Source organism: Nomascus leucogenys, chromosome 8, assembly GCF_006542625.1.
Source record: "Nomascus leucogenys isolate Asia chromosome 8, Asia_NLE_v1, whole genome shotgun sequence".
NCBI lineage: Eukaryota > Metazoa > Chordata > Mammalia > Primates > Hylobatidae > Nomascus > Nomascus leucogenys.
Window position 1 is genome coordinate 76,543,486 of NC_044388.1, and position 26,317 is coordinate 76,569,802.

The window sequence follows — 26,317 nt, forward strand, 5'->3', positions numbered from 1 at the left end:
TCTTGTGTAACACTGTGGCTAATCCTTTTCTTGGTGCAGATCTTGCATTCTCAGAAACCACAGTTTCTGTATTGACCTCCTCTTACTGAAACAGAGATGCACAGCTCTGCTTTCTAGCTCAGTAGAGGATTCTTGGAATAAAAAGTTTAACTCATTCCAAGAAAAAGTTTTAGGAGTGCAGCACTTAAAAATCAGGTAATATTCGGGCAATTTATCAGAGACAAATAGTAGATTAGTATTTTGAATTTCAAAATTTCAGAGCCAAGTTGTGTGCCATAGAGAAGCATTGTGGTATAATATAGAGATGAGATGGTCTTAACTTCTCCATACAAACAAACGTGAAGTAAGGTAAAGGAGAAATTGCATTTGATGTCTTAACACCCAAAGTATGCTGTGTTTATTTTACTTCTGTGAAGAGTAAAAGTCATTCCATAATTTTCTCCTTATTTCCTCATTGAGAAAAAGGAAAATGAAAATCAAATACTAGATTGATTAATAAATACTCAAAGCTTCTTCTTTTAGAATTTTCATTAATTGAAATCAGGTAAATATCTGATTTTGGTTATGTAACCAAGTATTTCCAGTTGTTTTTCAAATCATACGTCTTCTTGCTTTGCAGTCTTATTTCCTAACTTGTGGGGAAATTGTAAGGAGACAGACACCCTTGCCTTATTATCAGAGTTCTTAATTGAAGGGGGTTTTAGGAAAAGTTCCTCCTCAGCAGCTTACATCTCCCTCCTGGTTATCTGCTGCTTCTCAATAATGTTTGTCATCAATAAATTAATCTCAACATTTATTAGATCCTACTTTAAAGGAGACTCTTTTCTGCTACATAAGTTATGTTCCCTGTTGTCTCTTTTTAAAACTTATTTTTCTAACAATTACCCAGAGTTTTGTGGCTTAAAAGAAAAACATTTATTTTGTTCATGAACCTGTGGTTTGGAAAAAAATTGGCCAGGACAGCTTGTTGCTGCTCCCCTCAGCTTCCCTAGGAAGTTGGAGAAATTGAATCATCTGAAGCTTTGCTCATCCATGTGTTTGATTGTTGATGCTGGCCATTGGCTGGAACCTCAGCTGGAGCAGGCAGCATGAACACTGACACTGGCACTCCCAGGCTGTCTTTGTGGACTGATCTCTCTCACAATCTGGGGGCTGAGTTCCAAGGGAAAGCAGTCTGAGATAGGGAAGCCACATGGCATCCCTTTTACTGCATTGTATTCATTAGGAGAAGGCCATCAGTAAGGATGGCCCATATTCTATTATTTTAATGGAATGAATATAGATTCTCTTTTGTTTTAATTGACATGTATATACATAATTATGGGCTATAGAGTGACATTTTGATACATTTATATAGTGCGTAATGATCAAGCTAACTAGCATATTTACTACTTCTTACTACTTCAACCATTTTTCATTTCTTTGAATTGTGAACATTTGAAATCTTCTAGCTTTTTAAAAATATTCAGTAAATCATAGCCATATTCACCCTACAATGCCACAGAACATCAGAACTCATTCCTCTTATCTAACTGTAATTCTGTATCCATTAACCAGATTCCCCTCCCCTACTTCTATGAGCTTTTTTGTTGTTAAGAGACAGGGTCTTGCTAGTGTAGTCTGGGCTCTGGGCAACTGTAGTCATCCAGACTAGAGACAGTGATTTGATCATAGCTCACTGCAGCCTCAAACTCTTGGGCCCATGTGATCCTCCAACCTCACCCTCCTGAGCAGCTAGGATTATGGGCGTGCACCATTGCACCTGTCTGATTTTTTCCTTTGTAGAGATGTCTCTCTATGTTGCTCAGGCTGCTCTGGAACTTTTGGCTTCAAGTGATTCTCCTGCCTCGGGCTTTCAAAGTGCTAGGAAATTACAGGCATCAGCCATGTTGCCCAGCCCTCAATTTTTCTTTAGCTCCCACAAATGAGTGAGAATGTGCAGTATTTATCTTTCTGTGTCTGCACTTAACATAACATCCTCCAGACTGATCCATGTGGCTACAAGTAAGAGGATTTCATTTTTTTATATGGTGAATATTCCATTGTGTATGTGTACCACAATTTTTTTGTCCATTCATTTGTTGATGGACATGTAGGTTGATTTTATGCATGTAGGTTGATGGACATGTAGGTTGTGAATAGTGCTACAATAAACATATGAGGACAAGTATCCCTGTGATCTATTGTTTTCTTTTCTATTGCCTGAATACCCAGTAGTGGGGTTGCTGGGTCCCTCGGCAGTTCCATTGTTCGTTTTTTGAGACAACCTCATGTTGTTTTCTATAGTAGCTCTACTAATTTACCTTCCCACCAACAGCATGTAAGAGTTTACTGTTCTCTGAAACCTCACCAACACTTTTTTTTTGTGTTTTCTATGATAGCCATTTATCGAAATGGAGCAAGATTATATCACATTGTAGGTTTGATTTGTATTCCCCTGTTGATTAGTGATACTGAACATTTTTAAATGTATTTATTGGCCATTTGTATTTCTTTTTTTTCTCTTAAAAAAAAAGAGAAATATCTAATCAGATCTTTTGCCTAGTTTTGAACTCAGATTATTTTTGTTTACTGTCAGGGTGTTTGAGTTCCTTGTGTATTTTGGATATTTGTCTTTTATTAGATGAATAGCTTGAAAATATTTTCTTCCATTCTACAGGTTTTCTCTTCACTCAGTTGTAGTACCATTTGACTAGCCTTCTGATGTCTTACCCATACAAATCTTTGTGCAGACTAATGTCTTGAAGCATTTTCCCTATGTTTACTTATAATAGTTTGATAATTTTGGGCCTTACATTTCAGTCTTCAATCGATTCTGAGTTTATTTTGCTGTATGGTGTTAGATAGGAAGCTAGTATCATTCTTCATATGGATAGTTTCCCAGTGCCATTCATTTGAAGAGGGTGTGCTTTCCCCAATGTATGTTCTTGGCACCTTATTCCAAAATAAGTTGGCTGTAAATATGTGGATTTGTTTCTGGGTGCTGTGTTCTATGGCCTTTACCCCAAGAATCATTACTTCTTAAAATGCAATTCAAATTAGCATGAAACATTTGCGGTTTAGAGAAAGGCTTATGGCATCAGAATCCTTATTTACGGGATTCATTATTTTGTGTTTTTTTGAGATATGGTCTTCGTCTATCATCCAGGCAGAAGTGCAGTGATGTGGTCATAATTCACTGCAGCCCTGAACTCTGGGTACAAGCCATCCTTTTGCCTCAGTCTCCCAACTAGCTGGGTCTACAGGCCTGAGCCACCATGCCTGGCTAATTTTTTAAATTTGTTTTTTTGTAGAGATGGGGGTCTTACTATGTTGCTCTGGCTGATCTCAAATTCCTGGCCTCCAGTGATCTTTCTGCCACAGCCTCCTAAAGTGCTGGGATTACAAGCATGAGCCACCATGCCTAGCGTAGAGTATTATATTATTTTCAAAGTCATTCTGAGAGCCATTTATTGACTTTGGCCTAAATAACTCAATATGATATCTCTGAAAGGTTTTTTTGACAAATTTGGGGAATGATGATGAGGGAAGAGGGTTAGACACTTTTTACTAAGAGATAACTTAGTGCCATTTAAGGAGGAAGAAGAATGAATTATCAGAAAAGTAAAAGTAAAAGCAAGTGCAAAAGTTCTGTGGCAAAGATGATGACAGTAAAGCATATTTTTGTGACTTATGGTAGCTTTAACTTTGTTCTTAAAATTCTGAGTAATTTAAGGGTTCACAGTTGAAGAATCTACTACATTATAGATAACATTTTATTGCAAGTCAATGCATTTCAAAATTTACTATTGGTTTTGTATTAGATTATTCTCAGCCTACTTCATTATCAAGCTCTATTATTTTATTACTGCAGTTTGATGATCTTATGGCCGAGAAGGAAGCTGTATCTTCAAAATGTGTCAATTTGGCCAAAGACAATGAAGTTCTTCATCAGGAGTTATTATCTATGAGAAAAGTACAAGAGGAATGTGAAAAACTTGAGAAGGATAAAAAGATGTTGGAAGAAGTAGTATTAAATCTTAAGACACATATGGAAAAAGATATGGTAGAACTTGGTAAAGCACAAGAATATAAACTGGAGCTGGATGAAGGGACAAGGCAGGCAATAGAAAAATCAGTAGAAATCCAGTCACAGGTTAGTTTTTAAAATCAAGTAAGTTTATCTGTAATGGGCTTTCATTTATTTCACTGCAAACTATATTTTGGATATGTATATATTGTGTTTCCTCTGCCTCTCTTACGGCAATTTCCTTTGTAGAGTTCTAGAAAAAAAAGTGATGTTTTTTCCTTTTAAATATTTAAATTTCCATTATTATTATAACAAAATCAATCTTTCAAAGTAATGATTCTCACTATAGAGTAAAAGGGGGAATTTGATGATTAAGACCAGTTGGCATAAGAGAAAACTGTGATTTAGAAATTATATGATACTTTTGAATTGGTCTTAAGCTACGTTGTTCATTGTTCACTTTTTAAAATTATAAATGGATTCTATTACTTTTTATAGGACCAGATTACATTAATACTAACATAATTATGATTTCAAATTTTTATAAATCAGACTTAATTCTGAATTCAGTTATTAGTTTTGATATTGCTGATAAATATTTTAAGCTTCAGCCTCTTTTTAACATATTCAAAATTGCTCTTCGAATCACTGATTCAAAATGAAAGGCAACAAACATGTAATTAACTTATTTGTTTTAAAAGTATATTCTTTTCATTTGTTTTAGGAACGAGCAGAAAATGAAAAACAATTAGAGCAGTTAAACAGGGATAATACAGCTTTACTAAAAAAGAAGGAACTCACACTTAAAGATGTGGAATGTAAATTCTCCAAAATGAAAACTGCTTATGAAGAGGTTACAACTGAATTAGAAGAATATAAGGAAGCTTTGGCAATAACATTGAAAGCTAACCATTCCATGTCAAAAAAATTAATGAAGTAAGTCAAAACATATACTCATAGAAAATGAATTAAGCTCATTAATTTGTTTTGAAAGCATAATTTTTAGTGAGATGGCTTCAGGAGATCAGTGGGAAGTGAATGCTAATTTCATAATGTAATTTTGGAAAATAATGTTAGTAAATAATCCTACCTTTAAAATGTTCATCAAGGATAGTTTCTGTCTCTCTTCTCTTTTTTTGTTTTTGTGTGGCTTTTTTCCCGTGAAAAGTCTCATGTAGTTAACCTGACCTGTTAGTTTTTTTCACTAAGTATTTTTGAAGCTTTATGATTAATAAAGTGATCTTGTTATAAAATTACTTGTCAGAATTTCCCTAAATGGAAATATTAATGAGTTTAATTTATTTTTTGGTAGATCACAACCTAAACCCAAAGTGTCAAGTGATACTGCTACTCTGGGCACATCCTGGCACTCAGGCAGGGACTGTTTTTGATTGTGATCTTTAGGTGTTATCACTAGAGGGTGCCTCAAGAAAGACTATTTGTGTAACATTTTCAAGGAGTTACATAAAGGCATCCTTGTGAAAGAGGGAATAATCATCACAGGAATGAAAAGAAGTGTAATCCACAGGGTGGTTCAAAAATAACACCTTGTTCAACCTGAAGGGGTGTGTGAAAGGCAGAAAGAACAAGCCCCACCTCCAGTGCCTTGGTCACAGTGTTGAGGGCTAATTGCCTTCAGAGATGCTTTAGTTCTTTTTAATCACCAACCAAACAGTCTAGTTTTCCCCCAGGAGTTGTTGCTCTGAGTTATTCCTCAGTGCCAAATAGTTAAGTGTTCTTAGATAATGGGTGAAATGTACAAGGGTGAAACATGAAACTGGTTTACTAAACACAAGTATTTCTAGATTATTTTTGTTCATTTTAGTTTTCTTAATCTACATTATTTAAGGAGTACAACATAATGTTTTCATATAATTATTTATAGTGAAGTAGTTCTTCTAGTCAAGCAAATTAACATAACCATTTTCCCACCTAGTTACCCTTTAAATACAAGTATTTCTAAAGGAATCTTTAGAATCTTATAAGTAGAGCTATTTTGGAAGGCAGCTAGGTTACCTGTTGAGCCGTACATCACTGATAGCCATTTCTCTTCCCTGTCTACTTTGAACTGCTTGTTCAGTAGAAATCACCTTAGAAACACATATACTTATTTAGAATGATTTAAAAATTACCATTACTTACAAGAGGTATGCTCTCACACATCTTCGTGTGAAAACACTGTTTAATGGGTAATTTGGTTTACTCTCAGGGCAACTTTTTAAAAAATGCAAGTCATTAAGAATCATTCAAGGAAAAATGAAATAGTAAGCATTTGTCTTTGCTCTCTTTACAGATCGGATGAGAAAATAGCAATGATCAGCACCATGCTCCTTATGGAGAAGCAGCAGATAAAATATTTTCTCAGCACTCTTCCTATGACGCCAGACCCAGAGTTACCTTGTGTTTAAAATCTTAATAGTATAGGACTTGACAGAAAATATAGTCCCAAAACGGCCATAAGAATTCCTACTTCAAACCCACAGCCTTCAAATAACTGCAAGAACTCGTTGACTGAGGTTAGTTATATGACCGTTTCTCTTTTGGGTTTCATTTCTCTAATATAATTCTTGTTTATAATTTGGTGAAATACTGAGTTTTCTGTTGACTCATGCATGTTAAGTAAAGATAATAATTAGCTGTGTTAACACAGAAAGGAAATGGGAACTTTATATTTTTTAATTCCCTGGAGCTCTCATTTTCAAGAGACACCCATTTGTTAACTTTATTCAATAAATGTGGTTAAATTGACACATTTAAAATTTCTTTAAAAGCTGCATTTAAGTTAGGTTTTAGAAAATGCATGTTATTGCCTAATAACTGATGGTATACTTTGAAATGCTTTGTCTTACTCTACTTGATTATAGTTTTTTTGTGGTTCATATTGTGTCCGGAATTGGTGGGTTCTTGGTCTCACTGACTTCAAGAATGAAGCCGCGCACCCTCGCGGTGAGTGTTACAGCTTTTAAGGTGGCGCGTCTGGAGTTTGTTCCTTCTGATGTTCGGATGTGTTCAGAGTTTCTTCCTTCTGGTGGGTTCGTGGTCTTGCTGGCTCAGGAGTGAAGCTGCAGACCTTCGTGGTGAGTGTTACAGCTCTTAAGATGGCACGTCTGGAGTTGTTCGTTCCTCCCGGTGGGCTCGTGGTCTCGCTGGCTTCAGGAGTGAAGCTGCAGACCTTCGCAGTGAATGTTACAGCTCATAAAAGCAGTGTGGACCCAAAGAGTGAGCAGTAGCAAGATTTATTGCAAAGGGCAAAAGAACAAAGCTTCCACACTGTGGAAGGGGACCTGAGCGGGTTGCTGCTGCTGGGTTGGGCAGCCTGCTTTTATTCTGTTATCTGGCCCCACCCACGTCCTGCTGATTGGTAGTTAGGGCCGAGTGGTCTGTTCTGACAGGGCGCTGATCGGTGCTTTGACCATCCCTGAGCTAGACATAAAAGTTCTCCACTTCCCCATCAGATCAGTTAGATACAGAGTATCGACACAAAGGCTCTCCAAGGCCCCACCAGAGCAGCTAGATACAGAGTGTCAATTGGTGCACTCACAAACCTCGAGCTAGAGACAGGGTGCCGATTGGTGCATTTACAATCCCTGAGCTAGACATAAAGGTTCTCCAAGGCCCCACCAGAGCAGCTAGTCACAGAGTGTCGATTGGTGCATTCACAGACCCTGAGCTAGACGTAGGGTGCTGATTGGTGTATTTACAATCCCTGAGCTAGACATAAAGGTTCTCCACATCTCCACCAGACTCAGGAGCCCAGCTGGCTTCACCCAGTGGATCCCGCACTGGGGCTGCAGGTGGAGCTGCCTGCTACTCCCACGCCGTGCGCTGGCACTCCTCAGCCTTCGGGTGGTTGATGGGACTGGGTACTGTGGAGCAGGGCGTGGCGCTTGTCAGGGAGGCTCGGGCCACACAGGAGCCCATGCAGGGGGTGGGAGGCTCAGGCATGGCGGGCTGCAGGTCCCGAGCCCTGCCCCGCAGGAAGGCAGCTAAGGTCCGGTGAGAAATCAAGTGCAGTGCTGGTGGGTCAGCACTGCTGGGGGACCCAGTACACCCTCCGCAGCCGCTGGCCTGGGTGCTAAGCTCCTCACTGCCCAGGGCCGGCAGGGCCGGCCGGCTGCTCCGAGTGGGGGGGCCCGCCAAGCCCACGCCGACCCGGAACTCCAGCTTGCCTGCAAGCACCGCGCGCAGCCCCGGTTCCCGCTCGCGCTTCTCCCTCCGCACCTCCCCGCAAGCTGAGGGGGCCAGCTCTCACCTTGGCCAGCCCAGAAAGGGGCTCCCACAGTGCAGCGGTGGGCTGAAGGGCTCCCCAAGTGCCGCCAAAGTGGGAGCCCAGGCAGAGAAGGCACCGAGAGCAAGCAAGGGCTGTGAGGACTGCCAGCACGCTGTCACCTCTCAATATCACTTTTTTTTTTTTTTTTTTTTGAGATGGAGTCTCGCTCTGTTGCATAGGCTAGAGTGCCGTGGCACAATCTCAGCTCATTGCAACCTCCACCTCCTGGGTTCAAGTGATTCTCCTGCCTCAGCCTCCCAAGTAACTGGGACTACAGGTGCCTGCCACTACACCTGGCTAATTTTTGTATTTTTAGTACAGATGGGATTTCACCATATTGGCCAGGCAGGTCTCGAACTCCTGACCTTGTTATCCACCCACCTCAGCCTCCCAAAGTGCTGGGATTACAGGGGTGAGCCTCTGTGCCCAGCCCATATCACTTTTAAAGTTTCTTTGCACCAACTTAACTCTTTCCACCCATAATCACAAGTGAATGACAGGCAACCAAACACTTAACAACATATATTTATTATTTAATAGAACCCAAAATAAGTGCATTTTATGAATTAAATAAACAAAACACTGAAAGGTTCATTTCCATTTTTCTGTTAAAAGCTTTGTGCTTGGCCAGGTGTGGTGGCTCACGCTTGTAATCCCAGCATTTTGGGAGGCCGAGGCAGGCAGATCACCTGAGGACAGGAGTTTGATACCAGCCTGGCCAACATGATGAAACCCCGTCTCTACTAAAACTACAAAAATTAGCCAGGCGTGGAGGCAGGCACCTGTAATCCCACATTCAGCAACCCATTACTATACTAGGGGTATACCTAAAGGAAAATAAGTCATTGTAACAAAAAGATGCATGCACATGTATGTTCATTGCAGCACTATTCACAATAGCACAGACATGGAGTCAATCCAGGTGCACCCAAGGTAGATTGAAAATCCAAGGTAGATTGGAAAATTCCATATATACCAAATACTATGCAGCCATGAAAAGAACAAAATCATGTCCTTTGCAGCAACATGGATACAGCTGGAATCCACTATCCTAAGCAAACTAACGCAGAAACAGAAACCAAATATCTCATTTGCACTCATATGTGGGAGCTACACATTAGGTGCCCATTGACATAAACATGGGAACAATAGACACTGGGAAATAAGAATGAGGAGGGACAGAGTGGGCCAGGGTTGAAAAACTACTTCTTGGGTCCTATGCTCACTACCTGTGTGATGGGTTCAATTGTACTCCAAACCTCAGCATTCCTCACTATACTTTTGGAAGAAACTTACACAGGTACCACTTTAATTTAGAATACAAACTAGAACAAAAAAAAAGAAAACTTTACCATACAAATTTTTTTCAGTAAGTAAAGAATGTAAATTTCTTTTTAAGAAAAAATTTATTGAAGTAAAAAAATGGATTAAACTTTTATAAAGGACAGAGTTTTGCTAAGAATTTCAAAGCAATACATTCATTGCAAAATATGACTTTAATTGTTTAACCTTTTTTTTTTCTTTTTTTTTTTTTTTTTTGAGATGGAGTTTCGCTCTGTCACTAGGCTGGAGTGCCGTGGCACGATCTCGGCTCACTGCAACCTCCACCTCCTAGGTTCAAGCCATTTTCCTGCCTCAGCCTCCCGAGTAGCTGGGACTAGAGGCATGCACCACCACACCCAGCTAATTTTTGTAATTTTAGTAGAGATAGGGTTTCATCATGTTGGCCAGGATGGTCTCGATCTCTTGACCTCGTGATCTGCTGGGATTACAGGCATGAGCTGCCATGCCCGGCCATTGTTTAACCTTTGTACTAATAAAACACCACCTTTCTAAAATTATGTATATCCAATAGACCAATATTATCTATTTTTGTCAGATTACTCTAAACAGCATTACACAGATACATCCTCTATTATCTAAACTTAGAATAAGTAGAAATTTTACTTTACTTATGTGATTATTTTTCTATTTAAGCAAACTTCATGTTATGTCTAGTCACTAAAAATACTAAAGGCCACATTTTGTAAGTGATATATTAATCTCATGATAATGTCTCGTTTAACTTAAACATTATTATTATTATTTTTTTACTTATTTTAGATGGAGCCGGACTGTGTAGAACAAATAATTACAGAAACAAAGAAAAGTATGTTGCCAAAATGTATTAATTAAATTTAGGTTTATTTTAGTAATAAAGTGTAAATAGCAAATGGCATTCCTTTTCATTGTTGGGTTAGTAGATACTACGTTCAGTATCTTTTTCTTACACACATCTAATGAAAGATGTGGAAACAAAAACTTTCACAGTGAAGAGTATACTTATGCACCATTAATTCATCATGTTCCATAGCTTAAAAAATTCCCAAGAAGTGGATCCATCACTTTTTTACTGGCTCTATAATTTCTTCACTTTTGCCATCCTCTTGGAACTGTCAGCCGGCACACTGAAACGATTCTCCAAAAACAAAGGCATCAATTGGCTTACATCTCTTCTCAGGAAAAATTCCAAAAATTTCACCATGAAATAAAAACACCCACGTCAATGTAATTCTTGTCAGGTTACTCAGCCTTGTCTCTCGCCACTTACTGCACTCTGCCCTTTGCTCTAGCACCAAAGTGGACAGAGTAGAACTCCGCAGGGCTCTTTGTTACGCAGGCTCTTTGCCTTCGCCTCTTCCCTCTATCTGGCAAGATTTTCCTCGTCCTTCAGTCATCAACCTATGTATCCCCTCCACCAGAAAGCCCATGATATTGACACAAAAGTGGGCTAGATGTCCCTTCTGTATGTTCCAGTAGTGCCCTGCTGTTTACCTGTCATGGTATCTATGACTCTATATGGACATTACCTGCCTGTCTTCTAGGTTATAGCATATGACTATTGGGAGGTGGACTATGCCATCTTCATCTTGTAATTCCAGTGCTGGCTCTAGTATTAACTCTGATAACATTCTCAACTCTACATTTTAAACTTACACTTCGTTAACTGAAATGTTTTAGGTAAAGAACATAATCCTTTCTTTTTCTTTCCAGCTTTTGCTGTGTTGGGCACTTGCTCCCGTCTACTTTCTTCTCTAGAATCCACTGGTAAGCCACATCTAATGAAGAGAATATTTAACCATAAAATCTTAAGGAAAAGTTGTATGATTTAAAAGATCATAAAACTTTATTACTGGGCTATTTACATGAAATTTTAATTGTTTCTCATAAAATATAAAACATCACAATCTTTACTAAAGTAGAATATTTTCATATCAAGTATGATGTATATTTATGTTGTTTTAAATGATGTTTTTTAGCCTCCTTAAGTTTTAAGTGGATCTTGCAAATGAACACCAGTATTATTGAGTTTGGCCTACTTGAATTGCCTGAATGTCAGCTGTTTAAACAGCCAAACAACCAAGTCATCACTGATACTTTAGTAAAGGTCATCGAAAGCTTCTTTGCATTTTACAGTTTTTATTACCATATATAGTAGGAGACTTAAAGAGTATCTGCCAGGTTTGTCCATACTAGTGTTATGATTTCCTTTTTGTAGTTCAATAGTATTTTGTGTGGAGATACTTTGAAGCTCTGTAAATATCTGGTTACTCCTCAAAACCCACTAGATTTAGCATTTCATGGATGACTTGTGTTTGAACAAGTATTACTGTGATGGTTGCCAGATGATTATTTTTCTTATTTTCTTCTTTGTTCTACATGGAGAAATAAAACCAATAAATAAAGGAGAAGGGAAACTCACGATTCTGGTGCTCCAGTTCCCCAAGATTAGGCCAGCGGTAGACATTTCAAGCTCACTTTATGTCTTTTTGATTTGTCCCCATTACTCTGTCAGCACTTTTTTACTTTCTGGCACAGGATGTTCTAAACTAATGTTGTATTTTCTCTGCGGCAGCCCTAGAATGAGTAATTTTTCTTAGAAGCAGAGTTGGAGCCACCGAGGAAGCACAGGCGAGCCTTCCCATCACGCGCTCACTAGTCCCCAACAGAAGAACCGCTGCCGCATCCACTGAGGTACCAAGAAACTAGCAAAGGGCCTTCTAGCTGTCTGGGGACAGTCCTCATGTGGTCCCCAGCTCAGGCTCAAGGGTTCTTGATTAGTCTCCCTGCAGCCTCTGTGCTGTGTCTCTAGATCGGGGCTCTGCGGGAAGGGCCCTGGGAGACCCAGCAGCACAGGGTGTCTTGTCTGCCAAATGTCCCTCCCTTCCTCCCACTCTGACACTCAGAAATAGGGAAGATGGCATGTCCAGGCAGTGCCAGGCCACCTCATTGTCTCCTTTGAGATGGGCCCAGAGGGCCTTGCGGGGTGAGTGTGAAGCTGGGTACCTGGAGCCTGAGGCTGACTCCCTTCCCTATGTCTTGGAGGAGAGGCCTTGCGGCCCAAGAAAACCCCCAGGGCCTGACCCCTGGGCACACATGCAGGGAGGCAGGGTCTGTGAGCTGATGGCGGCATTGTAATGAGACTTGGAACACAGCTGCTCAAGAGCCTCGTCAGTGGACCATGGTCAGAGATGACCTAGCCATCAGGACCTGGTCAGTTGGGACCTGATCAGCAGGGACCTGGTTAACGGTGGCCTCCTCAGTGAAGGCTCACCCAGTGGGTACCTTGTGACCTAGTCATTGGAAGCCTAGTCAGTGGGGACCTGGTCAGTGGTGGTCTTATTAGTGGGGCCTGATCGGTTGGAACATAAACAACAAAAAACTGGTCGGTGGGGTGTATTCAGTATATTAGGGGTCTGGTCAGTGTGGGGCCTTAGTGGCTTGGAGCCTGGTCAGTGAGAGCCTGGTCAGAGGGGGCTCAGTCAGCTGGGGACTGATCCATGGAGAATTATTCAGTCGGGGTGAGGTGAGCAGCAACCTGGTAAATTGTGTCTTGTCAGTGGGAACCCAGTCAGTGGGGACCAGATCAGTGGGAAATTGATCAGTGGGGTCTGGTCCATGAGGCCTACTAATGGGGGCCTGGTTAGGGAGACATGGTCAGTGGGGACTTGGTCAGTGGGACTTGGTCAATGGAGGAGTGTTCATTAGGGGCCTCGTTGGGGGCACCTGGTCAGTAGGAACCTGGCCAGTTAGCCGATGTGTGACCTCAGGCAGGGGGTTTGTCTGTGGAGTCTCCTTGCCTCCATCTGTAGGGAAGGTGAGTCAGGGCACCCTGGAGGGTAGCTGGAAAGAGAACGTGAGAAGATGTGTTGAATTCAGCACTGCTTGGCAGACCTCCAACTTTACACATGACCTGGGTTCCACCTAGAGAGGGTGCCAGCCCTCTGTGCTCTGCTGGGTGCCCCTCCTGTCTCTGCATCCCCAGAAGCACCCTCGGTGGGGAGGGCAGAAATTGGGGAGCACCTGTGGAAGGCTCTAATCCTGGCCCTGGGCCCTGGTGGTGAGAATGATGAGGACCTGGGTGCACCTGTGAGTGGAGCAGCTAGGCCTGGCCAGAGAAGCAAGACAAACAAACACACCCTTACACACACACACACACACACACACACGCATACACAAACACAATGCGTGCACACATGTCAGTTCAAGGGATAGAGGACACTGACTCTGGGCCCTCTTGACCCAAGCAGGCTCCCGTTGTGGTGGGTTGTGTCACCCCACGATGTCACTCTTGCTGAGTCCCCATCGCCTCTGTGTTGTGGAGCAGTTAGAGATACACAGCAGTCTCTGTGAGTGGCTCTGTGTGAAGAATTGTTTTCTAGGTGAGAGGCACATCTCAACATAGCTGACTGATCAGACTCAGGTGAGTGGGACCTGCTCTCTTCTCTTCCTCCTGGCTTGGGGACAGTCGCTATCAGGTGGGTGGTTTTGGCCTCTGGGCAGCTACTGAGGGTAATCCCTGAGCACTCATCGGGTGCCTGTTCTGTGCTGACAGTCATCTCATTCATCCTTGCAGCAATTCCATTCTGCATCTCCTCTGGACACCCCCAGGACCACCAGGACAACCCCATCATGGCCCTGTCACCAGGCCCAGTCTGGCTCCATGATAACCAAGACGCAGGTCCAGAGAAAACCTCCCTACTTGGTGCCTGCATCTGACCCCCCTTGGTGGGTAGTGACCAGCACAACATGGAAGAAGCCGGGGCAGCATGAAGCCAGCTGCCCTGCAGCCCCAGATGGCACCTGGGCCTTGGGAAGTCATTCTCAAAGGGGAAGCTGGAAACTTTGATGTCCCTGGAGGGAAGGGTGAATGTGGCATCCAAACAACCCTGGCAGCCAGCAGCATCTTCTCATCCAACCTGTGGGACAGAGGTCCCCTGCTGGGGAACGAGATCCATACCTAAAGGGTCCTGGCTCAGTCGGGCCTTATCCTGGACCCTGGGAGGGGAGGGGCACTATGGGCCCCCCAGCAGCAGTCAGCATTACCACCCAGGGGACTCAGCCTTCTGTGGCCCTGGCCAGACTTAGAATTTGGCCCAAGACAGGACAAGCTCACTCAGAGCAGGGTGTCAGTACCCAGGACCTGTGCATGCCAGGCAAGGCCAAGCTGGCTCAAAGAGCAACCAGCCACCTCTGCAACGGTGTGCCTGGAGCAGGTGGACCAGCCACCAGCCTCACCCACTCAAGGAATCAGGGGTGGCCAGGTTCCCACAGCCTGAGGGGCTGCCACTTGACGGCTGATGGAGCGGAGTCCTGAGGAAAAGCAGATGGCACTGGGGCCCTACCTACAAGGCAGAATAACTGATTTACCCTGACTGACAGTGAGTGAGGCTGGTGGCTGGTCCACCTGCTCCTGGCACACCCTTGCAGAGGTGGCTGGTTGCTCTTTGAGCCAGCTTGGCCTTGCCTGGCATGCACAGGCCTCAGTGTAACCACTTTGCTGCAGATGGAGCCACATACAGGAAATGAGCAACAGGCTCAGGAGCAGGGTGTGTGCTGCCTTTGGGGCTCCAGTCCATGCATGAGGGCTCCTACAGCACTGTGGGCTTCTTGGGTGCCAAGAGGCAGACCACAGGCCATCTTGAGAAGGACTCCATGTGCAAGTGCAGAAAGGGCCCAATCTGGTGGATGAACCACACGGCCAGCTTCTGGGTGCGGGCACAGTGCCACATCTTCCATCACTTCCTGATGTGCCACACCAGCACTGAAGAGACAGCCTGGAGACAGGGCAAGAGGAAGGCTGAGAAGGATGAGGTGGTGAATTCCAGCTTCTTCCCACCCTCAAGGTGGCCCTCAACCTTTAGGAGTGGGAGAGCAAAATTGACGGCTTTGAGTGCTTCACCAAGAAGATGGACCACAGGGCACTCAGCTCAACTTCTCAGCCAATGAGTTGACATGCAAGCAGATTACAGTGACAGCTTTAAGAAAGAGCATCAGAAGGTGGCCAGTTCTTCAGCCTCAGCCAGGTCTTGGAGCTGGACCAGGCCATCACTTCACCAGAGATGCCTTCAACATCGTCGGTGAGCTCTTTGCCAATCAGCCCAGCCAAGAACTAGACCCAGGCATGGACCTGTTAGTGCTGTCTCAGGGACACCAGGTCAACATCCCGGACATCATCCAAGGAATCTCTTACCAAAGTCATGGAGAGCAGGCAACATGTGGCAGAAGGGAAGACAGAGGTGCAGAGGCTGATGACGTCAGAATCACAGGAACAGAATTTCTTTGGACACTGTGGCTGAAATTCACCACTTCCATCCAATTCCAGTGAGAAACATGGACTCACAGATGCAGCATTTCTTGCAACAAGAGATACTATTTTTTAAAAGGTCACCCAGGAATTGATAGTGTTGAGTGACTAGATACTCGATTGTGCACTGTTTCCAGTTCAAGGATGCTTTCTACAGAAGAATAATAACACTAGCAAAGAGCTAGTGCCAGGTATTGGTGGTAGTTCAAGGATGGCTTTGTTCTCAATTGAAACTCAGCTGAATATAGAATTGTGTAGGAAACAGTTAATATGGCGATAGAATAGAAACAGTAGCAAACATGACCTAAACCATGCTATGAATTCTTACACTACCATTGTAACTTTTGGAAGAATGATACCACTTACTTTATTGCTTTTTGAAGTATGAATATTTTAGTGTATATGCTGTAGATCTCAAACCCTGTGAAGAGTATCAAAGAAGCTGGCTAGATAAAGCCTGCTGTGGATGTCTTTATATTCAAAGATTGATGATGCAATTTGAATATGTGTCCCCACCAAATCTCATGTTGAATTATATTTCCTAATGTTGAAGGTGGATCCTGGTCTAAGGTGATTGAATCCTGAAGGCAAATTTCTCATGAATGGTTTAGCACCATCCCCTTGCTACTGTCCTCACAATCATGAGTGACTTCTCATGAGACTTGGTCATTGAAAACTCTATGTCACCTCACTACTCTGCATGTTTTCCTCTTGCCGTGTGAGACAACTCACTCTTTCTTTGCCTTGCACAAAGATTGAAAGATTTCTGAGGCCTCCCAGAAGCAGAAGCCCTGTGCTTCCTGTCCACCCTGCAGAACCATGAGCCAATTAAACCTCTTTTTCAAAATGAATCATACAAAAAATGGCAAAGAAGGACTGGAGCATTGCTATAAAGATAACTGAAAATGTGGAAGCAGCTTTGGAACTAAGTAATGGACAGAGGTTGGAAGAGTTTGGAGGCCTCAAAAGAAGACAGATAGATGAGAAAATGTTTGGACCATCTTAGAGACTGGTTAAATGGTTGTGACCAAAATCCTGACAGAAACATGGACAGTGAAGGCCAGGCTGAGGAGGTCTCAGATAGCAATAAGAAGCTTTCTGGAAAATGTCTTCCTTTTGGATATGGAAAGCTTACACAATGCCGGTACCATCATTGTACCTTAGAAGCAGTGATCTTGCATTTTATTTCAGAGGCTTATAGGCAAAAGAGGCTGTAGCCTTGACCCAGATGAGACTTTGGACTTTGTAACTTTGAGTTAATGCTGAAATGAGTTAAGACTCATGCTGGCAAGGCATGATTGTATTTTGCAATGTGAGAAGGACAAGAGATTCATGGGGTCAGGGACAGAATAATATGTTTTGTCTCTATATCCCTATCAAAACCCATGTGGAATTATACTCCCTAACGTTAGAGGTGGGGCCTAGGTGGAAAAAGATTTAGTTATAAAATGGTGCAGGTAGATCCTTCACGAATGATAAAGCACCATCCCCTTGATGCTGTTCTCCTGATAGTGAGTTTTCATGTGATCTGGTTGTTTAACAGGCTGTGGGAACCTCTTTCCTCACTCTGTCTTCCTCCTACTCCTGCCATAGGAGACAGCTCATTGTCCCTTGGCCTTCTGGTATAATTAGGAGGCTCCCTGACTCCTCCCAGAAACAAAAGACACTATGCTTCCTTCACAGCCTGCAGAACCCTGAGTCAATGAAACCTCTTTTATTTAGGATAATATAGAAAATTAGAACTGCAGAGAGGAGCTGTGAAATGTCTTCAAGGCCTTTTTCCATTTGTCTTGGCCATTGGCACATGGCTTCTTTATATGCAAATTTCTGAAGTCTTCTTGAATATTCCCCCTGAAATCAGGTTTTGTGTTATTACTACATAGCCAACCTGCTATAGAGATACCTGAAAAAGTAGAAGCAGGTTCAGAAGTGGGTAACAAACAAAGAGTGGGAGGGTTTGGAGGGATTGGAAAATGACAAAAAGATGAGGGCCTGGTGGGAGTGATTTAATCATGGATGGGAGGCAGGTGAGGTGGAAGGAAAAAGAGGTGGGCAGGGTGGGGAGGAGTAGGCTGGCTGTAGGGTGGTGGAAGGGTGGGGTGTAGTGGGAGTGGGGAGTTGCCTGCTGCAGAGGCACAGCCTCATGGACAACCTCTACTAGGGCAGTGCACCTGTGGCTTTGCAAGTTTTAGCCCCCACGGCTGCTCTCATGGACTGGGCTACTGTTGAGTGCCTGTAGCTTTTCCACAGTGGGGGTGCAAGCTGTTGGTAGGTCTATGAATCTGGCTCTGCCTCTGCAACGGGCTTCTGCCTGGAAACAGTGGGAGGTGGAGGTGGGGGTTGCGGGGGCAGATCCTTCACCAGTGGTTAAGCACCATCTTCTTGATGCTGACCTTGTGATACTGAGTTCTCATGAGATCTGGTTGTGTAACAGGGTGGGCACCTCTTTCCTCTCTCAGTCTTGCTTCTACTGCTGCCATATGAAGCATTTCCTTGCCCCTTGGCCTTCTGGTATGATTGGGAGGCTTCCTGAGTCCTCCCAGAAGCAGAAGCCACTATGCTTCCTTTACAGCCTGCAGAACCGTGAGCCAATTACACCTCTTTATGATTAAAGAATTAAAAAATTAGTGCTGTGAAGTGGAGCTATGAAATGCCTTCAAGGCCTTTTCCCCATTGTGTTGGCAACCAGTACTCAGCTTCTTTTCATGAAGATATCTGAAGCCTTTTTGAATTTTCCCCCTGAAAATGGACTTTTCTTCTTTTACCATATTACCAGGCTATGAAAAAGATATCTGAGAATGTAGATGCAGGTTCAGAAGTGGGTAAAAGAGAGAGGTCGGGAGAGTTGGGAATGCTTAGAAGACAGCATGATGAGGAAAAGTTTGGACCACTGAAAATAATTGTTAAATACTAGTGATCAGAAGGCTGACAGAAAGATGGACAGTGAAGGCCAGAATTAAAAGGTCTCAGATGAAAATGAGGAACATCTTGTGAACAGGAGCCAAGGTAACATTTGATTGGCCTTAGCCCTGGAGATCTCTGAAACTGTGAACATGGGGGTGACGATTTAGGATGTATGTGGTGGAATGAGCATCTAGGCAGCATAGCTCAAGAGGTGTCCTCTCTAGGTCCAACAGCCAGTGTTCTTATGTGTGACCTAAGAAATGACCTCAAGTTGCAACTTCTATTTAAATGAGAAGTGGAGCTCAAAAATTTCAAAAGTTTGCAGCCTAGCCAAGTGGTCAAAAAGAAAAGCTGATTTTCAGGGGGAAAATTCAAGAGCACTTAAAGTATTTGCATAAAAAAAGAGCCCAGTGCAAATAGCCAAGCCTATGGGGAAAAGGCCTTGAAGGCATTTCAGAGACCCTTGCAGCAGCCCTTGCTGTCACAGGCCCTGGGGATGAGGAGATAATGGTTTCCTGGGCCAGCTCCACGGCCCGGCTGCTGTGTGCATCCTCAGGACACGGCTGCCTGCATCCCTGCAGCTCCAGCTCCAGCCATGGCTGAAAGATGCACAGGTACAGCTTGGGTCACTGCTTCTGAGATGGCTCCAAGCCTTGATGGCTTCCACATAGTGTTAAGCCAGGAGGTGCACAGAGCAAGAGACTAGAGGCTTGGCAGCCTCTGTCTAGACTCCAGAGGATCTACAGAAAAGCCTTGGTGTCCAGGTAGAAGCCTTTCCAAGAGGCAGAGCCTCATGGGAAGCCTTTACTAGGGCAGGAAAGAAGGGACATATCAGGTTGAAGCCCTCACACAGGGAGGCACCATCCTTCAAACCCCAGATTCATAGACCCACCAACAGCTTGCCCCCTCAATGTGGGAAAGCTACAGACACTCAATACCAGCCCCGTCCATGAGGGCAGCTGCGGGGACTGATCACTGCAAACCCACAGGTGGAGAGATCTGCCCAAAGCCTTGGGAGCCCAGCCCTCACACCCCTGTGCCGTGTAGGTGGGACAAGATTCCAAAAGGATGATTTTGGAGCTGTAGGATTGAATGACTGGCCTACTGGGTTTTGGATATTCATGTATCCTGTGAGTCCCATCGGTGTTTTGTTTTTGTTTCTGGCAATTTTTCTTCTGTTGGCTGGGAATGCTTACCCATTGCCTGTACAATCATTGTACCTTGGAAGTAGTTAACTTGCTTTATAATTCAGAGACTCATGGGCAGAAGGGACTGTATCCTTGTCTCAGATGAAACTTTGGGCTAAATTTACACATTTGAGTAAATGTTGGAATGAGTTAAGATTTGGGGGACTGTAGGAGAGGCATCATTGTATTTTGCAATGTGAGAAAGACAGATTTGCAGGGGCAGGGACAAAATAATATGATTTGGCTCTGTGTCCCACTGATGTGGAATTGTAATGGGAAATGTTAAAGGTGGAGGCGGGTGGAAGGTGATTTAATCATGGTGGAGGGTGGAGGTTGGAAGGTGGGGGTGGTGGGGTGAATTGGGGGAATTTATGGTGGGGTTGGGGGTGAAAGGCAGGGGTGGGGGGCAGATCCTTCACAAATGGTTAAACACTATCTCCTTAATACTGTCCTTGTGATAGTTCTCTTCATGATTTTGTGGCTGTGAGATTGAATGAATACTGTTCTGCTGGGTTTTGGATGTGCATTGGGCCTGTGGTCCCATTTGTGTTATTTTTCTGGGAAATTTCTTCCCTTTGGACTAAGACAGCTTACCCAATACCTGTGTCATCATTGTACCTTTAAAGAAATGAACTCCATTTTAACTTCAGGGACTCATAGGCATAAGAGACTGTAGCCTTGTCTCGGATGAGACTTTGAACTTTTTATATTTGAGTTAATGCTGGAATGAGTTAAGGCTTTTGGAAACTTTTGAAAAGGCATGATTGTATTTTACCCTGTGAGAAGGACATGAGATTTGGAAGGGTCAAGTTCGGAATACTATGGTTTGGCTGTGTTTCCCTAGAAAAACTCATGTGGAAGTGTAATCCCGAATTTTGGAGGTGAAGCCTGGTGGGAGGTGATTTAATCCTGGATGGAAGGAGGGTGGGGGTGTAAGGAAAAAGGGGTGGGGAGGGTGGGGAGGAGTAGGCTGGCCATAGGGTGGTGGGTAGTAGGAAGGGGGAGTAGCCTGCTACAGAGGCAGAGGCTCATGGAAAACCTTTACTAGGACTGTGCACCTGTGGCTTTGCAGGCTTTAGCCCCGTGGCTGCTCTCATGGGCTGGGCTGTTTAGTGCCTGTAGCTTTTCCATACTGAGGGTGTGAGCTGTTGTTGGGTCTATGAATCTGGGGTCTGGAGGATGGTGGCCTCCTGCATAGGGGCTCCAAGCCCATATTTTCCTTCTGCACTGCCCTAGTAGAGGTTTTCCAAGAGGCTCTGCCTCTGCCTCAGGCTTCTGCTTGGAAACACTGGGGGGTGGATATGGGGTATTGGGTGGATCCTTCACCAATAGTTAAGCATCATCTTCTTGATGCTGATCTCCTGATACTGAGTTCTCTTGAGATCTGATTGTATAACAGGATGTGGCACCTCTTTCCTCTCTCTGTCTTGCTTCTACTCCTGGAATATGAAACATTTCATTGCTGCTTGGCCTTCTGGTATAAACGGGAGGCTTCCTGAGTCCTCCTAAAAGCAGAAACCACTATGCTTTCCTTACAGCCTCCAGAACTGTGAGTCAGTTCAACCTCTTTTCTTTATGTACATGCAGAAAATCAATGCTGTGAAGTGAAGCTATGAAATGCCTTCAAGGCCTTTTCCCCAATCTTTTGGCTGTTAGCACTGGGCTTCTTTGATGCTAACATCTGAAGGCTTCTTGAAGTTTTCCCCTGATAATGGACTTTTCTTCTTTTACCACATTGCCAGGCTGCAACAAAGATAGCTGAAAATGTAGAAGCAGGTTCAGAATTCGGTAATGGCCAGAGGTTAGAGTGTTTGGAGAGCTTGGAAGAAGACGGAAGATGAGGGAAAGTTTGGACCATTGTAATGACTTGTTAGCTGTGATTAAAAGGCTGACAGAAGGATGGATAGTGAAGGCCAGGCTTAGAAGGTCTCAGATGAAAATGAGAAACTTACTGGGAACAGGGGCTAAGGTTTTGTTGTTTTGCCTTAGCAAAAAATTTGGCTGCACAGTGTCCCTGCTCTGGAGATCTGGGAAACTTTGAACTTGAGGGTGAAGATTTAGGGTCTATCTGGTGGAATGAACTTCTAAGCAGCAAAGCTCAAGAGTTGTCCTGCCTACATTGAATAGCCTGTGGTATTATGTGTGACCAAAGAAATGACCTTAAGTTGAAACTTATATTTAAATGAGAAGGACAGCTTAATCCTTTGGAAAATTTGCAACCTGGCAAAGTTGTTAAAAAGAAAAGCTGGATTTCAGGGAGAAAATTCCAGAAGCCTTTGGATATTTGCATAAAAAAGGAGCCCAGTGCTAATAATTCAAGACAATGGGAAAAAGGCCTTGAAGGCATTTCAAAGACCTTTGTAGCAGCCCTTGTTGTCACTGGCCCTGGGGCTTAGGAAAAAAGAATGTTTTTTCTGGGCCAGCCCTATGGCCCCACTGCTATGTGCAGCCTCAGGACACTGCTGCCTGCACCCCTACACCTTCATCTCCAGCTCCAGCCATGGCTGAAAGATGCACAGGTACAGCTTGGGTCACTACATCAGGGGTGCAAGCTCCAAGCCTTGGTGGCTTCCACATAGTGTTAACCTAGCAGGTGCACACAGCACAAAACTAGAGGCTTCGGAGCCTTTGTCTAGACTCCAGAGCATGTATGGGAAAGCCGGGGTGTCCGGGCAGAAGCTTTTCCAACAGGCAGAACCTCATGGTAAACCTCTACTCGGGCATTGCAGAACAAGCATATAGGGTTGGAGCCCCCATACAGGGAGGCGCCATTTTCCAGACCCCAGATTCATAGACCCACCAACAGCTTGCACCCTTAGTGTTGAAAAGCTATTGGCACTCAACAGCAGCCCAGCCATTGAGGGCAGCTTTGGGGAAAGACCCTGCCATGCCACAGGTGCTGAGCTGCCCAAAGCCTTGGGAGCCCAGCCATCTCACCACCCTGTGCTCTGGATATGAGATGTAGTTTCAAAAAAGATTATTTGGAGCTGTAGGTTAGAATGAATGGCCTGCTAGGCATGGAGTCTGTAAGTCCCATCTGTGTTTTGCACTTCTTTCTGGCAAATTTCTTCTTTTTGTCTGGGAATGCTTACCCAATGCCTGGACAAGCATTGTACCTTGGAAATAGTTAATTTGCTTTGTATTTCAGAGGCTCAGGGATAGAAGGGACTGTAGCCTTGTCTCAGATGAGACTTTGGGCTTTGGACATTTGAGTAAATGCTGGGATGAATTAAGACTTTGGGGGACTGTAGAGAAAGCATCATTGTATCTTGCAGTGTGAGAAGGACATGAAATTTGGGGGACCAGGGGCAGAATAATATGATTTGGCTCTGTGCCCCTACCAAAACTCATGTGTAATTGTAATGGGGAATGTTAAAGCTGGGGCTTGGTGGAAGGTGATTTATTCTTGGTGGATAGTGGGGGTTGGAAGTGTGGGTGTGAGAAGAATGGGGGTTCATGGTGGGGGTGGTTGTGAAACATGGAGACAGGGGGCAGATCCTTCACAAATGGTTAAACACTGTCTCATTAATGCTGTCTGTGTGATAGTGAGTTCTCATGATAAATGAATACTCTCCTGCTGGCTTCTGGGCTTGCATTGGGCCTGTGTCCCAATTGTGTTATTTTTCTGGGAAAATCTTCCCTTTGGATTGAGAAAGCTTACCCATCATTGTAACTTGAAAGTAACTTGAAAGAAAAGAAATCCCATTTCCCTTCAGGGACTCATAGGCAGAAGGGACTGCAGCGTTGTCCTGGATGAAACTTGAACTTATTACATTTGGGTTACTGCTGGAATGAGTTAAGACTTTTGGAAACTTTTCAAAAGGCACATTTGTATTTTGCTCTGTGAGAAGGACATGAGATTAGGGGGTCTCAGGGTCAGAATAATATGGTTTGGCTGTGTTTACCTACAAAAACTCATGGGGAATTGTGTTCCCGAATGTTGGAGGTGTGGCTTGGTGGGAGGTGATTGAGTCATAAATGGCAGGTTGGTGGGGGTGGAAGGAGAAATAAGTGTGTAGGGTCAGGAGGTGTGGGCTGGCAGTAGGGTGGTGGGTAGTAGGAAGGGGGAGTAGCCTCCTGCAGAGGCAGAGGCCCATGGAAAACCTCTACTAGGACAGTGCACCTGTGGCTTTGCAGGATTTAGCCCCATGGCTGCTCTCATGGGCTGGTCTGTTCTTGAGTGCCTGTAGCTTTTCCACACTGAGAATGTGAGGTGTTGGTGGGTCTAGGAATCTGGGGTCTGGAGGATGGTGGCCTCCTGCACGGGGGCTCCAAGCCCATATTTTCCGTCTGCACTGCCCTCATAAGGTTTTCCAAGAGGCTCTGCCTCTGTAACAGGCTTCTACCTGGAAATGGTGGGGGGGTGGTAGGGGGCAGATCTTTCATCAGTGGTTAAACACCATCTTCTTGATGCTGACCTTGTGATACTGAGTTCTAATGAGATCTCATTGTATAACAGTGTGGAACCTTCTCCTCTCTCTGTCTTGCTCCTACTTCTGCCATATAAAATATCCCATTGCCACTTGTTCTTCTGGTATGATTGGGAGGCTTCCTGATTCCTCCTAGGAGCAGGAGCCTCTATGATTCCTTTAAAGCCTGCAGAGCCATGAGCCAGTTCAACATCTTTTCTTTATGATCTTACAGAAAATTAGTGCTCTGAAGTGGAGCTATGGAATGCCTTCAAGGTCTTTTCCTTCTTGTCTTGGTAATCAGCACTCAGCTTCTTTTCATGCAAATATCTGTAGCCTGCATGAATTTTCCCCCTGCAAATGGACTTTTCTTCTTTTACCACACTGACAGGCTGCAACAAAGAGAGCTGAAAATGTAGAAGCAGGTTGAGAATTGTTTAACGGCCAGAGGTTGGAGAGTTTGGAGGACTTGGAAGAAGACAGGAAGATGAGGGAAAGTTTTGACCATTGTAGAGACTTGTTAAATAGTTATAATTAAAAGGGTGACAGAAGGATGGACAGTGAAGGCCAGGCTTAGAAGGTCTCAGATGAAAATGAGGGGTTTACTGGGAACAGGAGCCAAGGTTACATTTGTTTTGCTTTAGCAAAGAATGTCACTGCATGATGCCCCTAACCTGGAGATCTGTGAAACTTTGAACTTGAGGGTGATGGTTTGGGGTGTATCTGGCAGAATGAACTTTTGGCAGCAAAGCTCAAGAGGTGTCCTGTCTGTGTCCTGGTCTTCTGTGTGACCAAATAAATGACCTCAATTAGAAACTTATATTTAAATGAGAAGCAGAGCTTAAAAGTTTGAAAAATTTTCAGCCTGGCCAAGTGGTCAAAAAGAAAAGCTGATTTTCAGTGGGAAAATTCAAGACAGCTTCAGAAGCTTGCATAAAATGGAGCCCAGTGCTAATAGCCAAGACAACGGGGAAAAGGCCTTGAAGGCATTTCAGAGATCTTTGCAGCAGCCCTTGCTGTACAGGCCCTGAAGCCTAGGACAGAAGAATGGTTTTCTAGGACAGAATGGTTTCCTGGCCCAGCCCCATGGTCCGCTGCTGTGTGCAGCCTCAGGACACTGCTGCATACATCCGTGTAGCTCCTGCTACAGCCATGGCTGAAAGATGCACAGGTACAGCTTGGGTCACTGCTTCAGGGGTGCAAGCTCCAAGCCTTGGTGGCTTCCACATAGTGTTAAGCCAGCAGGTGCACACAGCACAAGACTAGAAACTTGAGTCTTCATCTTCTAGACTCCAGAGTATGTATGGAAAATCCTGGGTTTCCAGGCAGAAGCTTTTCCAACAGGCAGAGCCTCATGGTAAACCTCTACAAGGACGGTATAGAAGGAACATATAGGGTGCGAGCCCCCACACTGGGAGGCACCATTCTCCAGACCCCAGATTCTAGACCCACCAACAGCTTGCACCCTTAGTGTTGAAAAACTACTGGCACTCAACAGCAGCCCAGCCCATGAGGGCAGCTTTGGGGAAAGACCTTGCCATACCACAGGTGCTGAGCTGCCCAAGGCTTTGGGAGACCAGCCATCAAACCACCCTCTGCTCTGGATGTGGGATGTAGATTCAAAAAATACGACTTGGAGTTCTATGATGGAACGACTGGCCTGCTGGGTTTTTGACTTGCATGGGGTCTGTAAGTCCCATCTGTATTTTGTGCTTCTTTCTGGCAATTTCTTCCTTTTGGCTGGGAATGCTTACCCAATGCCTGGACAAGCATTGTACCTTGAAAGTAGTTAACTTGCTTTGTATTTCAGAGGCTCAGGGATAGAAGGGACTGCAGCCTTGTCTCAGATGAGACTTTGGGCTTTGGACATTTGAGTAAATGCTGGGATGAGTTAAGACTTTGGGGGACTGT

General features: G+C 44.0%; 1 protein-coding gene across 1 annotated transcript in view; it reads left to right on the forward strand.

Moving 5' to 3' along the window:
* ANKRD18A (ankyrin repeat domain 18A) overlaps window positions 1-14,709 on the forward strand; it is a 53,999-nt gene extending 39,290 nt beyond the window's left edge. The window contains 9 exon segments of the mRNA XM_030817434.1: window positions 3,854-4,135; window positions 4,734-4,945; window positions 6,303-6,525; window positions 10,383-10,428; window positions 11,313-11,366; window positions 12,206-12,232; window positions 12,235-12,293; window positions 13,927-14,022; window positions 14,176-14,709. Coding sequence (XP_030673294.1) covers window positions 3,854-4,135; window positions 4,734-4,945; window positions 6,303-6,525; window positions 10,383-10,428; window positions 11,313-11,366; window positions 12,206-12,232; window positions 12,235-12,293; window positions 13,927-14,022; window positions 14,176-14,448 — 1,272 coding nt within the window. The 3' untranslated portion in view covers window positions 14,449-14,709.
* The last annotated feature ends 11,608 nt before the right edge of the window (window positions 14,710-26,317 follow it).